This window comes from Phyllopteryx taeniolatus, chromosome 14 (genome assembly GCF_024500385.1).
Source record: "Phyllopteryx taeniolatus isolate TA_2022b chromosome 14, UOR_Ptae_1.2, whole genome shotgun sequence".
Lineage (NCBI taxonomy): Eukaryota > Metazoa > Chordata > Actinopteri > Syngnathiformes > Syngnathidae > Phyllopteryx > Phyllopteryx taeniolatus.
Window position 1 is genome coordinate 7,426,324 of NC_084515.1, and position 13,713 is coordinate 7,440,036.

Consider the following 13,713-nt stretch of genomic DNA (forward strand, 5'->3'; position numbering starts at 1 on the left):
TATGTAATGTTAATAAATGCCTGATTTTTAAAAATGCAATCATTCAATCCATATTGAATCAATTACAGAATGACAGTCAGTGTTTATCGAGAACACCTGAAATGCTTTCTGAAAATAGTCACCAAATTCTTAACTTCATACCTTTTGCAAAAATGTTTAATGAGCTGATATCAAAGCAGGGTTCTAGCACACCATCTTAACATCACAGCATTTTGTTTCAATGACAAACTATCATGTCAGATATATTGCTTCTTTAAAGTATTCCCTCAATGATTATTATTTTATTGATGTGATGCAGGGATCAATTTCTGAAGGCATTCGGTTTTACCAAAGCAGGTGGAACTTTAAATATGTTGTTCATGTTTGCACTTTCGTCTACTGAATGTAGGATGGATGTGTGGGTGGGGGGTGGGGAATACAAATCAATCTCTTTAACTGACATTATACAGAGCAAATTTGTGGGAGTTGAGGTTTGTACAACAATTAAACGTCAACACCGCCCTGGGCCCACATATTTACAACAAAGTTAAAAGGAAAGGAAAAAAAAAAAAAAAAGATATGAGAAGAGTTAATGTGCATCCGTGAAACAACCCAAAATGCAAAGGCCAAGAAAGGTCTTTTGGATATAGGCAACCAACAAGCAAAGCTACAAGAGCAAACAGTTTGTACTGAAGTAACTAAAACTTGCTTATTATGTGGTACTGTTATAGTTAATAAGTTTGGTTTGAATATGGCAAGAATCCATAAAGCCTTTAAAATGTGCAGATGGATGTGACGAGTACCTGCTGCCATGTAGTTGTGAAATGCTGGTCTGACTAGCTTGGGTAACATTCAGTGTCAAGCTGTTTGTTGGCAACCCACAGCAGCGATATCTACGAATGCCAATAATATCAGCAGATACGCCTTATTTTAATTTTGGTCCGCTGTGGAGTCATTGACAGTCATCATTTTCAGAAAGATCAAAAGAGAGTGCATCTCAAAGGACAAACTACACAAATTATTGTGACCCATCGCCTCATAGGTATTTGTCTTCCAATGTGGCCAACAGTACTGTACCATATGGAGGGGACAGTATTATGACACGAGCCCCGAGCCACAGACCTCCCCCCCACCCATCCCTACGGCACTGCTTCCAGGCTGTCACATTTGATGGAACATCACCACAAAAGTTGAAGTTGACTATGTGTAGAAGATGACCTCGGGAATCTGTCCGTCCTCTACAGAAGTGCCATTGTTGTTACCCGCCGCGTAGCAGAAGGTGAAGCAGGTCTTGGTGCCGGTTGTTGATGACTCATGTGTTATCTTTCGCATTCCCTTAGTCCCATAATGAGAGTCCGGGCCCTGGAGGAGAAACACAGAGAGAAGGAGGGGTGACTAACCACTGCCAGAACAGACACTATATGGCGATGGAGTTGATTTTACATTCTGTTGATCTATTTTCTGACTTGTAATTGAACATAAGCAAAAGTTACACCACACTTTTTGACATCAAATCTGTCATAAAATCATATTGGACAACTACCGAACACTAGGGGTTAAACGACTAAAGATTTTTTTGTAGTCAACTGTAATGTGATGAAAGTTGTCCATGAATCGATGGCATCATTATTATCACAGGACAGCGGTACCCAACCTTTTTTGTGCCACAGACCGGTTTCACTTAACATATTCCGACTTACAGGCATAGAAACTACTAAAAACAAAGGATTAAAAATACAACTCACCATTTCGCTAATTGCAGTTGTTGTAATTAGTACGCATTACTTGGAATTAAGACGACTAAATGCCAAAAATGTGATTAGCGATTAGTCGAGTACGCATTAAACGTAGTAAATTCGACTATTCGGTTCAACCCTTACCGAACATAGTTGTGACTCAAATGTTGTGTAGCCATTTCCTCAATTACCATAAACTTGTTAGTATCCAGAGGCAAGTTTTTTCCCTGTTTATATGTTCAAATAAAGCAATCAATCACAAACGGGAAATAGTTTTGAAATGCTGAAGAAGCAAAGTCAATGAAACTAAATAGCTGAGTTTAAAAGGCCATAAAATCTACATCAAGGGCCCCATGCACAGCTGAGCTCAACTTAAAAACATTGGTGTACAATACATTTAATTTCATAATCTCTGTTGTTTAACTTTTATATGGTGTAAATATAGTTTTTGGTGTCATGATAGGTGAAAAAATATTTTATTAATCACTCCAATATGTTGTGACTGAGCTAGATTGTATGACTTGACTTATGACTAGCTTGATATTTTTTTTTTTCAACTGTAACTTGACACTTGCTTGAAACTTGAAGGTTAAGACTTGAGACATGACTTGCATGTAGTATGTGACTTACACCCACCTCTGCCATTTACACAGGACTGTTATCAAATTAACAGATTTTTTTTTTCTTTTAGTCCACTCAATGGCATTTTAACGACTCGTAAAAATGGATCTCAAAATAAATGTTTCGCATCATCCCCATTTAAACACTGAAAGACTTATCTTGCATGTATATCAAATAGTGAAACACGGGGCTGTTCTTTCGCGTGTGCCCCTCCCAGATAATTAGCTAGATAACGCTTCTTCAGCGAGGTGTTTACTGTGACCAGTGTGACATGACTTCCATAACTGAAATTCTCAACCCCAATCAATATGCTGTAGGCTATTGTTCCATGTGTCCCTACAGATAATGAGCTTGATAACACTTCGCAAGTATTTACTGGGACCAGCAGAGACATAATAACCCCATAACTGAAAATCTCAACCCCAATATATGGCAAGTTTATTTTCAAAATACGCTTTCAGCATAGTCACGGACTACAAATTAACCACCTTTTTTTGCAGCTCTGATATTAAAAACTTTAGGGTCAATACTTGAAATGTTTCAATAATGCAAAGAAAAAACATACCCTGAACTCCTCCACAAAAATGAATAAATAAATCACTGCATGTATCCTTTCATATGAATGGGAGTTGTCAGAACAAACCTTGAGTGTAGCACAGGCAGTGTAGTTAACATTGGGCAGTATCTCCACTGGTTCTTTGAACATGACTCGGAAGGTGTTGGCCGACCCGTCGCAGCTGAAACCTGTTTCATTCTGGCCCAGTACAGTGTTACTGTCTGTGTGAATAATCTGCACAAACAGAGGGGAGATGCAGACATGTCAGAAGATAAAATAACATGGTTGAAAATGGCAAAACATCTGGATCGTACCTGAATGTTGACTTGGTAGTCCGTCGGTCCGTGTATAGAGCCGTACAGGCCGAATCCAACCACAAATATCCTTCTGTTTACTGAGAACCTACAAACATTTAATATTACCTTAAGAGATGTAAAGTGGTACCTTGACTTATATGTTTAATTTGTTCCGTCACAGAGCTCGTAACTCAATTGACAGTGTTCCCCTCATATTCGAAAATTGCAGATTCATCGATTGGCAGATTTTTGTAATCTTCTATTCGGGCGTTTTGTAAATGGTAGCACAGTGAACGACTGGTTAGGACATCTGCCTCGCTGTTATGAGGACCTGTGTTTAAACCCGGCCTCGCCTGTGTGGAGTTGCATGTTCTCCCCATGCCTGCATGGGTTTTCTCCAGGTAGTCCGGTTTCCTCCCACATTCCAAAAACATGCGTGGTAGGTTGATTGAAGAGTAAATGACCGTAGGTGTGAATAGTTGTTTGTTTCTAAGTGCCCTGCGATTGGCTGGCGACCAGTTCAGGGTGTACCCCGCCTCTCGCCCAAAGATAGCTGGGATAGGCTCCAGGACGCCCGCGACCCTAGTGAGGATAAGTGGTACAGGAACTGAATGAATGAATGAATGAGTGACTGTACATAGTGTAAGGCATGTGGCCTAATGAATGACATCAGGAGCCGAGTCGGATTGGTTTGCTTGATTACGTGTGAGTGTTTGGGCGTGAGTTGTGGCCTACAGCAGCCCCTTAAGAGTGTTCTCATTTTGTATTGTGTGTTTGACTGTTGTCGCCATTCAATAAACACCTAAAAGTACAGTACATCAGCAACAGTGGCTCTATGTTCCATTAGAGTACCTTTATTGCTGCATGTCTCTTCACTTCACTTGAGCGGCAGTGTATCTGAAGCTCGCTTGTTAACTCAAATTTTGGATCACGACACAAAGCAAAAAATTAACTGACTAAGCGACAGCTGCCTTGTGACTTGAAAAAGTTGTAAGTTGGGGCACTCATATGTCAAGGTACTGCTGCATATGAGCCACACAAGAACAACATGGAAAACATTTCAACAGCTCGTGGCTCACCGTATGCGGTCACTTGTCCCACTGTAGCCCCAGCGACTCTCCACCTGTCCAAACCGCGTGATGCTGCACTCCTTCCCTCGGAGGCAGCAGCGAGGCCGATCGATGAAGTCTACACGCGGTTTAGGGTTCACTGTGAAGTGGAGGAAAAGACTCACCACCTCTCTGTCAGTTAGTATGCTGGACTGGGCTGGGCCTGATAAAGAGAAAAGCTTTTAAGAAATAATTAAATTGAAGTGTAGAAGGGAGGTTTTGCTGCGTTTCTGTTCACCTGCAGCAAATTCTTCAATGGTCATGAGAGGGAAGCGGATGAGTGTGAGGGCTTTGCCCAGCACTTTGCGCTTGTTCTCTGGGGTGGGCTGCAGCTGCTGCCTGTGGGCCTCCGCCTCCGCCCAACGCACTGCAGCTCCAAACAAACGCACCTCGCGCACGCCTAAAGTGTCCCTCTCCAACACAGCAACCAGCGTATCTAAAAGGAGAGAGAGTGGGGTAAATAATCATCAGATGCAACACAATATTAGCTATGAATGTCAATATTAAAAGGTGAGCAGGACAACATACCAAGGTCAATGTCTGTGAAGCCTTCAGCAGCGAGAGCATCTCCTGTGTTCTTATCGATGTTTTCTAGACAGAGGCTGGCAAGCTGAGGCTCATCAAATAAACGTGCCTGAAACAAGAATACACTCACTCGTCAAAACATAAGGTAGACCTGCATACCTTTTTCTATTGCTGGACCCCCCCACACACACACGTATTACACTATGCAAGCAGTTGTGTGTATTTGTACATCCACTTTAAAATCAGTTGCATATAAAAGACTTGTCTGACTTGTGTGAGCAGCATGAAAGCATTGTCCGCTCTCAGGTTCTTCTTGAGGAACTCCACACAGTGTGCCTCCAGGGCTGGGACGGCGTACTTTTTGGCGGTATAGAGTGTGGTCATCACGGTCTCAGGCCCGATCTGAACTTCATCCGAGTACAGAAACCTGCATGGGGTCAAAGTGTACCCTTTAGTAGCATCGCAAATGGATTTTATAGGGGCTACACTTAACACACAGATGTACACTACAGTAGGTAATATATTATAATCATCCACTCATCTTTCATAGGTGACATATAAAAACTCAATTCTAATTAATTGTGTAAGCCCTACGATTGGCTGGTGACCAGTACAGGGTGTACCCCGCCTCTCGCCCGAGGACGTGAGAGGAAACCGGAGTACCCAAAGAAAACCCACACAGGCACGGGGAGAACATGCAAACTCCACACAGGCGGGGCCGTGATTTGAACCCAGGTCCTCAGAACTGTGAGGCAGATGTGCTCACCAGTCATTCACCGTGTCGCTTACTTAATCATGAATACATTAATATATATATATATATATATATATATATACACACACACACACACACATTAGATTAAGATATTAGCATACTGTTGTGGGTTGTCAGGGCCAACAAGGCTTTCACTGCTGGCCTTCTCAACCTAAATTCTAATATTTGCTTCATGAAATTGGAATAATTTATTCCCAACAGTATATTCTCTTCAATTCATAGGATTTCTCTTGGCTGCCCTGCTTCCAGTAAATATGTATTATATTTTTTAGGGGCCAATCAGATTTCAGCCTCTATCTATGTGCTCCCATGTCAATCTAATCTGACCAGTGCCTTCAAAATCAGTAGCGCTGGCCAGTGTAACAAACTATATGAATAATGTGACTGGTTCTTTAACCAACCAGTTAGCTGGCCCACAATAATGTCAGCATTTTTCCATCCCCTGGTTGATTGGTCAGAGTCAAGTGAAATTCAACTAGCAAAACACAACTCTAAGGATCTGCACACATTAATGCATTTAATAAACAGCATCTCTGGCAACGATGGTGTATTTTATTTAATGTTTTTGTCATGTTTGGATGAATATTGATTCTGTACTGTCCCAGATGATGTACGTGGCACAGTTGTCTGCTGTTATACTGCATTTTTGGATAGTATTGATAGTTTCCATAATTACAACATGACAGTTGTAGTATTAAGTTGGATAAGTGGGCACGGAAGGCCCAGATACCAAATACACCACACGCCGCTAATAAGAACTCTAACTCTGAGTGTTTGCAATTAAGAGTGGGCCTGTGTGTTGGCTTTTGTGACATCAGTGATTGAACAAAGGAACACTTCAATTGAAATATCAAAAGGCACATTTAAGCTTGAACATTGGCTCAAGTCAGGGAGTCTGTGTGTGGAGTGCTTGGGCAGGAGTTGTAGCCGAGAGCAGCTATTGGATGCATGTGCATTCTTTTACCAATCGTGGTAACAAAGCATACTGAAGTGGCTCAGCGACTGTGTCACCACATATGAGGGCAATACAGTATTAATTATGTCGTCGTTTTTCTCAAAGTATAAATTAAAGAGACCTAACAGTGCCCTACATGAACAAGGAAACACTGGAGAAAGAACATCAGAATCAAGAAGTATGATGAGATGCTACCTTCACAGGTTGAAGAGTTGACAGAATAGGGTGGATGTAGTAAGAAGGAACAATGCACCGAGCAACCATTGCAGCAATACTATACTATGCAATGTCATTTACTGCACAGGTTGTTGGCTGCAACCCTGGTGGCACAAGCCCCTGCCCTCGACAATAAGACAACATGCACACCATCATCGGTCTCACTGCTCCTCCTTACTTCAGCAGCGCCAAAAAGGCGGCTGGTTCCACGTCAGGGAGCTCGATTTCCGTTGATGTCGTCGCCATTCCGCCGTTGAACATGGCATCAAACACGGCGCTTCCAACGGCCAGGACAAACCTAATTATTCGAGTAATAAGCAGCCAATTAGTTAGTGAAGTGCCACCGTGAGGATTTGTATCATGAATCATCATTTGACCTGTGCGCAGGTATCCTCTGAACCCCCATTCCTTTGCCCACCAAGAAGTGGACGTCGCTGAGTACTTCGTTGTTGAACAGAAACGCAAACCTCTCCTTCACGGTGCTCTTTGTCGCCTGCCAGTTATACACCGGCTCTCGGTACACCAACACGGACGCGGCAGCCGGAGTGGCGGCGGGTGCCGCCGCCGGGGTCGCGTTCGACGGCGCGATTGTTGCCATGTTGGATGCCGGGGTGGCCATGGCTCGGGCGGCCGCTGCACTCGCCGCGTTCGGTGGCTGAAGAGAGCTCTGGGCTGTCGGTGGCGCTCCGGAGGTCAGAACTTCGTTGCCGTCTACACCGCCAGGCCCCAGCTGCGGGTTGGAACGCCGAGCAGCTCCCTGGGCCCCGCCAGACGAACCCACCGCGCCGCCATTGGAAGCCGGCATAGAGAAAACGCTGTTGCTGGGTTGGCTGTTTCCCAGAGGACCCGGACCAGCGAAGTTGAGGCATGGAGGCCTGCCACTGTTCTCTCCAGCAGCCATCTTACATGTAGCATAGGCGTAAACAACACGCTTCTTCGCCTCGTTAATTTGTAGTAGTATTAATGTCAAAAGGCTACGACAGCGCCCCCTACCACGCGTGTTTTCAACGGTGTGTACAGTATTTTTTTGTTTTATTATTATTTTCCATCCATCCATTTTCTTTACCGCTTATCCTCACTAGAGTCGTGGGCTTAGTATTATTTAATTTTGTTGTTGTTGTTGTTGTTGCAGCGACAGCGAGCAATTAAAGGAAACTTGACCAGTTTTAGCTAACAGTAATTTGAAATGAAGCTTTGGTGAAGCACTGAACCATTTGGGCCAATTGTTTTGAAAATTGGTTAATTATTTGAAGCATCAGTAACAGTGACCTCTCCTGGTGAAAAGCAAGGCTGCAGTTGATTTAAAACCTGCATTAGACAGAATATCATGTTTTGTTTACAAATAAAGATTGATATATGTGAGTGTTGTGTTATTGATGAAAGAGTCACAGCGCGTCATCCTTTTCCATGTAAGCCTATCTCCTGCATAGGCTTACATGTCCTCTCGAACACCAACTGCCCTCATGTCTTCCCTCACAACATCCATCAACCTACTCTGTGGTCTTCCTCGAGCTCTCTTGCCTGGCAGCTCCATCCTCATCATCCTTCTACCAATATACTCACTATTTCTCCTCTGGACGTGTCCAAACCATCGAAGTCTGCTCTCTCTAACTTTGTCTCCAAAACATCGAACCTCGGCTGTCCCTCTGATGAGCTCATTTCTAATTTTATCCAACCTGGTCACTCCGAGAGCGAACCTCAACATCTTCATTTCCGCCACCTGCAGCTCTGCTTCCTGTTGTCTCTTCAGTGCCACTGTGTCTAATCCGTGCATCATGGCTGGCCTCACCACTGTTTTATAAACTTTGCCCTTCATCCTCTTCTGTCACATAACACACCTGACACCTTCCTCCACCAGTTCCAACCTGCTTGGACCCGTTTCTTCACTTCCTGACCACACTCACCATTGCTCTGGACGGTTGACCCCAAGTATTTAAAGTCCTCCACCCCCCTTGCTGTCTTTTCTCACTGTAGCCTCACTCTTCCCCCACCACCCCTCTCATTCATGCACATATATTCTGTTTTATTTCGGCTAATCTTCATTCCTCTGCTTTCCAGTGCATGCCTCCATCTTTCTGTTCCTCCACCTGCTCCCTGCTTTCACTGCAGATCACAATGTCATCTGCAAACATCATGGTCCACGGGGATTCCAGTCTAACCTCATCTGTCAGCCTATCCATCACCACTGCAAACAGGAAGGGGCTCAGGGCTGATCCCTGATGCAGTCCCACCTCCACCTTAAATTCGTCTGTCACACCTACAGCACACCTCACCGCTGTTCTGCTGCCCTCGTACATGTCCTGTATTATTCTAACATTCTTCACTCCAGACTTACGCATGCAGTACCACAGCTCCTCTCTGGGAACTCTGTCATAGGCTTTCTCTAGATCTACAAAGACACAATGTAGCTCCTTCTGACCTTCTCTGTACTTTTCCATCAACATCCTCAAGGCAAATAATGCATCTGTGGTATTCTTTCTAGGCATGAAACCATACTGTTGCTCCCAAATACTCACTTCTGTCCTGAATTTAGCCTCCACTACTCTTTCCCATAACTTCATTGTGTGGCTCATCAACTTTATTCCTCTATAGTTCCCACAGCTCTACACATCACCCTTGTTCTTAAAAATGGACACGAGCACACTTTTCCTCCATTCCTCAGGCATCTTCTCACGCACTAGAATTCTATTGAACAAGCTGGTCAAAAACTCCACAGCCACCTCTCCTAGATGCTTCCATACCTCCACAGGAATGTCATCAGGACCAACTGCCTTTCCATTTTTCATCCTCTTTAATGCCTTTCAAACTTCCCCCTTACTAATCATTGCCACTTCCTGGTCCACCACACTTGCCTCTTCTACTCTCCCTTCTCTCTCATTTTCCTCATTCATCAACTCCTTGAAGTATTCTTTCCATCTATCTAGCACACTACTGGCACCAGTCAACATATTTCCATCTCTATCCTTAATCCCCCTAACCTGCTGCACATCCTTCCCATCTTTATCCCTCTGTCTGGCCAACCTATAGGTCATTTTCTCCTTCTTTAGTGTCCAACCTGGCATATATGTCATCATATGCCTCTTGTTTGGCCTTTGCCACCTCTACCTTTGCCCTGTGTCACATCTCAATGTATTCCTTTCGCTTCTCCTCGGTCCTCTCAGTGTCCCACTTCTTCTTAGCTAACCTTTTTCCTTGTATGATTTTCTGTACTGTGAGGTTCCACCACCAAGTCTCCTTCTCTCCTTTCCTGCCAGAAGATACACCAAGTACTCTCCTGCATGCCTCTCTGATCACCCTGTCTGTAGTGGTCCAGTCTTCTGGAAGGTCCTCCTGTCCACCGAGAGCCTGTCTCACCTCTTCCCGAAATGCTGCACAACACTCGCCCTGTCTCAGCTTCCACCACATGGTTCTCTGCTCTGCCTTCGTCTTCCTAATCTTCCTCCCCACCACCAGAGTAATCTTACACACCACGATCCTATGCTGTCTAACCACACTCTCCCCTACCACTACCTTACAGTCGGTAACCTCCTTCAGATTACACCGTCTGCACAAGATGTAATCCACCTGCGTGCTTCTACCTCCGCTCTTGTGGGTCACCCTATTTTCGGGCCTCTTCTGGAATAAAGTGTTCACTACAGCCATTTGCATCCTTTTTGCAAAGTCTACCACCATCTGTCCCTCCAAGTTCCTTTCCTGGATGCCGTACTTACCCATCACTTCTTCATCACCCCTATTTCCTTCACCAACATGTCCATTACAATCTGCACCAATCACGACTCTCTCTGTGTCTGGGATGCTCAGAACTACTTTGTCTAGCTCCTTCCAGAATTTCTCTTTCACCTCTAGGTCACATCCTACCACTAATCACATTATACATAACACCCTCAATTTAAAGTTTCAGCCTCATTACTCGATCTGATACTCTTTTCACCTCCAAGTCATTCTTAGCCATCTCTTCTTTAAAAATAACCCGACTCCATTTCTCTTCCCATCTACACCATGGTAAAATAATTTAAACCCTACCCCTAAACTTCTAGCCTTACTGCCTTTCCACCTGGTCTCCTGGACACACAATATATCAACCTTTCTCCTAATCATCATGTCAACCAACTCCCAAGATTTTCCTGTCATAGTCCCAACATTCAGTTCAAGGTTTTGTGCTTTCCACTTCTCTTTCTGCCGAAGAACCCGCTTTCCACTTCTTCTTCTTCGACCCACAGTAGCTGAATTTCCAATGGCGGACGTTGTTAACCCGGGCCACGACTGATCCAGTATGGAATTCTTTGGACGTACGCTCATATTTGTTTGGCAAAGTTTTAAGCCGGATCCCCTTCCTGACGCAACCCTCTGCATTTATCCGGGCTTGGGACCGGCCTACAATTTGCACTGGCTTGTGCCCCACATAGGGCTGCATTAAAGAATTTCTCCACGTCGGGGAATCGAACCCCAGTCTTCCACGTGACAGGCGGAGATACTGTACACTACACTAACAAGGACTTATTGATGACACTCAAACACTCAAATTTGGAAAATACTCGCTCACAATAGTAGAGTAATAAAAGCAGTGGTTCTATTGAATTGGAGTTCAGAGTTTGTAGCACGACGGTCCCTGGGCAGGTAGACAATTTTAAAAAAATCGTTGGTCATGGCAGTTTTGAGGAAGGAAAACAGGAAACATGTAACTGTTTTACCTGATGCTGTTGCTGACTCGATTATGCTTCTTTCCACCACACCAGTTGCCTACTGTTTGTGTGTGTGTGGTTTTTTTTTTTATTGTTTGTTTGTTTGTCCATCCATCCATCCATTATCTGAGGCGCTTCTCCTCACTAGGGTCGCGGGCATGCTGGAGCCTATCCCAGCTGTCATCGGGCAGGAGGCGGGGTACACCCTGAACTGGTTGCCAGCCAATCGCAGGGCACATACAAACAAACAACCATTCGCACTCACAGTCATGCCTACGGGCAATTTAGAGTCTCCAATTAATGCATGTTTTTGGGATGTGGGAGGAAACCGGAGTGCCCAGAGAAAGCCCACGCAGGCACGGGGAGAACATGCAAACTCCACACAGGCGGGGACGGGGATTTAACCCCGCACCTCAGAACTGTGAGGCTGACGCTCTAGCCAGTCGGCCACCGTGCAAAAATGAAGGCTATATAAAATAGAAAAAAACTAATCTGACACATACTGTACAAACATGGCAGAACGGTGGTTAGAGTGTCTGCCTCACAGTTCTGAGGTCCGGGGTTCAATCCCCGACCCCGCCTGTGTGGAGTTTGCATGTTCTCCCCGTGCCTGCATGGGTTTTCTCCGGGCACTCCGGTTGCCTCTCACATCCCCAAAACATGCATGGTAGGTTAATTGACAACTCTAAATTGCCCGTAGGTGTGAATGTGAGTGTGAATGGTTGTTTGTTTGTATGTGCCCTGCGATTGGCTGACAACCAGTTCAGGGTGTACCCCGCCTCCTGCCCGATGATAGCTGGGATAGGCTCCAGCACACCCGCGACCCTAGTGAGGAGAAGCGGCTCGGAAATTGGATGGATGGATGGATACTGTACAAACATATTTGAGTGATAGCTGATGTTTAGCGAGGTGTATTCAGCAGACACGCCCACAGCGTCTGACAGCTGGGAGGAGGTTTCTCTCGATTTTGGATCCTCATTTTATATACTTGCAGCTTTTTTTTTATCCATTCAAATTTGGCATACTTGTTATCAATACTCTTCTCTTTTGTGTGTCGTTTGTATTTTGACTTTACAGGTACTTTAAATATACTTTAGGAATAAAAACAGCTCATTTTTCTTAACACTTAGGTCTACTGTGCTACTGTATTTAAATGTTGCTCATGATAGTCCTGATGCTTGGAGAACTAAGGTTTTTTTTTTTTTGGGTGGTTACTTGACTGCTAGCAATATCTGCTCCCCAGTATATTTTGAATGAAGTTGCTTCCAGTCCCATCACGTTGTCGATCATGGCCCTCTTCCTGCTCCTCATCCCAGTGACGTCACAGCCGTGAGAGGAGCTGCCCTGCCGCTGAAACAAGATGGCTGTGCGGGCGGGCGGAGCAATGCAGGGGAGCTACCAAAGTGGACACAGGGTATCACCCCCGTGCCGAGCAGCACACGACAGCCGCGCGTAGCGAGCGAGGAGCTCAGTCGAGATACCACGTCGTTTTTCTAAGTCCTCTTCTACAAATCTGGCTTTTAAGTGGTGGGACGGAGCGAGACTACAAATCACGGTTCGGTTCGGCCAGGTAGCGGCGGCTCAGCGGAGGACAGCCGGGAACCCTCACGCCACGCAACAGAGATGTCCCTACTATGTGTGGGAGGTAAGAGTGAAGAAATGTTCTCTATTTTTAACAAGCTTAATTACAGCTTTTTTTTGTACTGCACCTAGCTGTCTGACGGCTCCTCCGGTAGCGATATCACGCTGATAGAAAACTCTCGTGGCAGCATCTCTACAAAGGACCACCGTTCTCACGCGTACGTTTTCTTTGACCCACGGTCGCTGGTTGGCGTGGGGGCAACGCGAAAGTCTGAACCGGTTGTGACCGTCAGTCGTTAAAGTACCGAAAGATATAGTTAGCTGAGCGAACGTGTATTAGACCCTTGAGCAAGTAATGTTGCGGTTGCTTTCGGAGTGCGTGGCTTCCACTCTGCTCATTCATGCGTGGGCAGACGGATGAGCAGGACGTGGAAAAGCCCCTGCCGTTGCCGCGTTGCTACTGCCGCCTCCCTCCTTCCGCCGCTCGACTGTAGTCGTGAGGGAATACTCGCCTGCTGCGCGTCACTTCTCAACGTTTCCCCCTCCTGAGGCGATGCGTCATCTCCTCCCACCACACTTCCCGGAAAAACAAAAAAAACACACCTGATGCTGGTGCCTCACACAGCCGTGATTAAGCCCCTGTTGCAATTGGCCATTAAAAGAAAGGCTGGGTAGCAGAACT

The 13,713-nt window shown here is 45.1% G+C and overlaps 2 protein-coding genes across 2 annotated transcripts in view; one reads left to right on the forward strand and one right to left on the reverse strand.

The window, feature by feature from the left end:
- Positions 1-138: 138 nt before the first annotated feature.
- LOC133488513 (BTB/POZ domain-containing protein 2-like) lies at positions 139-13,626 on the reverse strand. The gene is made up of 10 exons (XM_061796454.1): positions 13,544-13,626; positions 7,146-7,669; positions 6,947-7,066; positions 5,093-5,249; positions 4,826-4,931; positions 4,536-4,733; positions 4,268-4,460; positions 3,207-3,294; positions 2,980-3,126; positions 139-1,341 (listed from the first exon to the last, which is right to left on the reverse strand). Exons 2-10 carry the CDS (start codon positions 7,667-7,669, stop codon positions 1,180-1,182), a joined length of 1,695 nt encoding a protein of 564 aa, XP_061652438.1. The 5' UTR covers positions 13,544-13,626; the 3' UTR covers positions 139-1,179.
- LOC133488514 (protein unc-13 homolog A-like) overlaps positions 12,779-13,713 on the forward strand; it is a 39,613-nt gene continuing 38,678 nt past the window's right edge. Inside the window, exon 1 of the mRNA XM_061796455.1 lies at positions 12,779-13,095. Coding sequence (XP_061652439.1) covers positions 13,074-13,095 — 22 coding nt within the window. The 5' untranslated portion in view covers positions 12,779-13,073. The remainder of the gene's footprint in view (positions 13,096-13,713) is intronic.

Bases quoted from the DNA above. Each gene is read 5' to 3' on its own strand.
- LOC133488513 (XM_061796454.1), bottom strand. From the start codon at position 7,669: ATGGCTGCTGGAGAGAACAGTGGCAGGCCTCCATGCCTCAACTTCGCT. The intron at 5,250-6,946 runs GTAAGGAGGAGC...GACCCCATGCAG, and splicing joins GCCTTTTTGGCGCTGCTGAA to GTTTCTGTACTCGGATGAAG. The intron at 4,932-5,092 runs GTCAGACAAGTC...TTCTTGTTTCAG, and splicing joins CTTTCATGCTGCTCACACAA to GCACGTTTATTTGATGAGCC.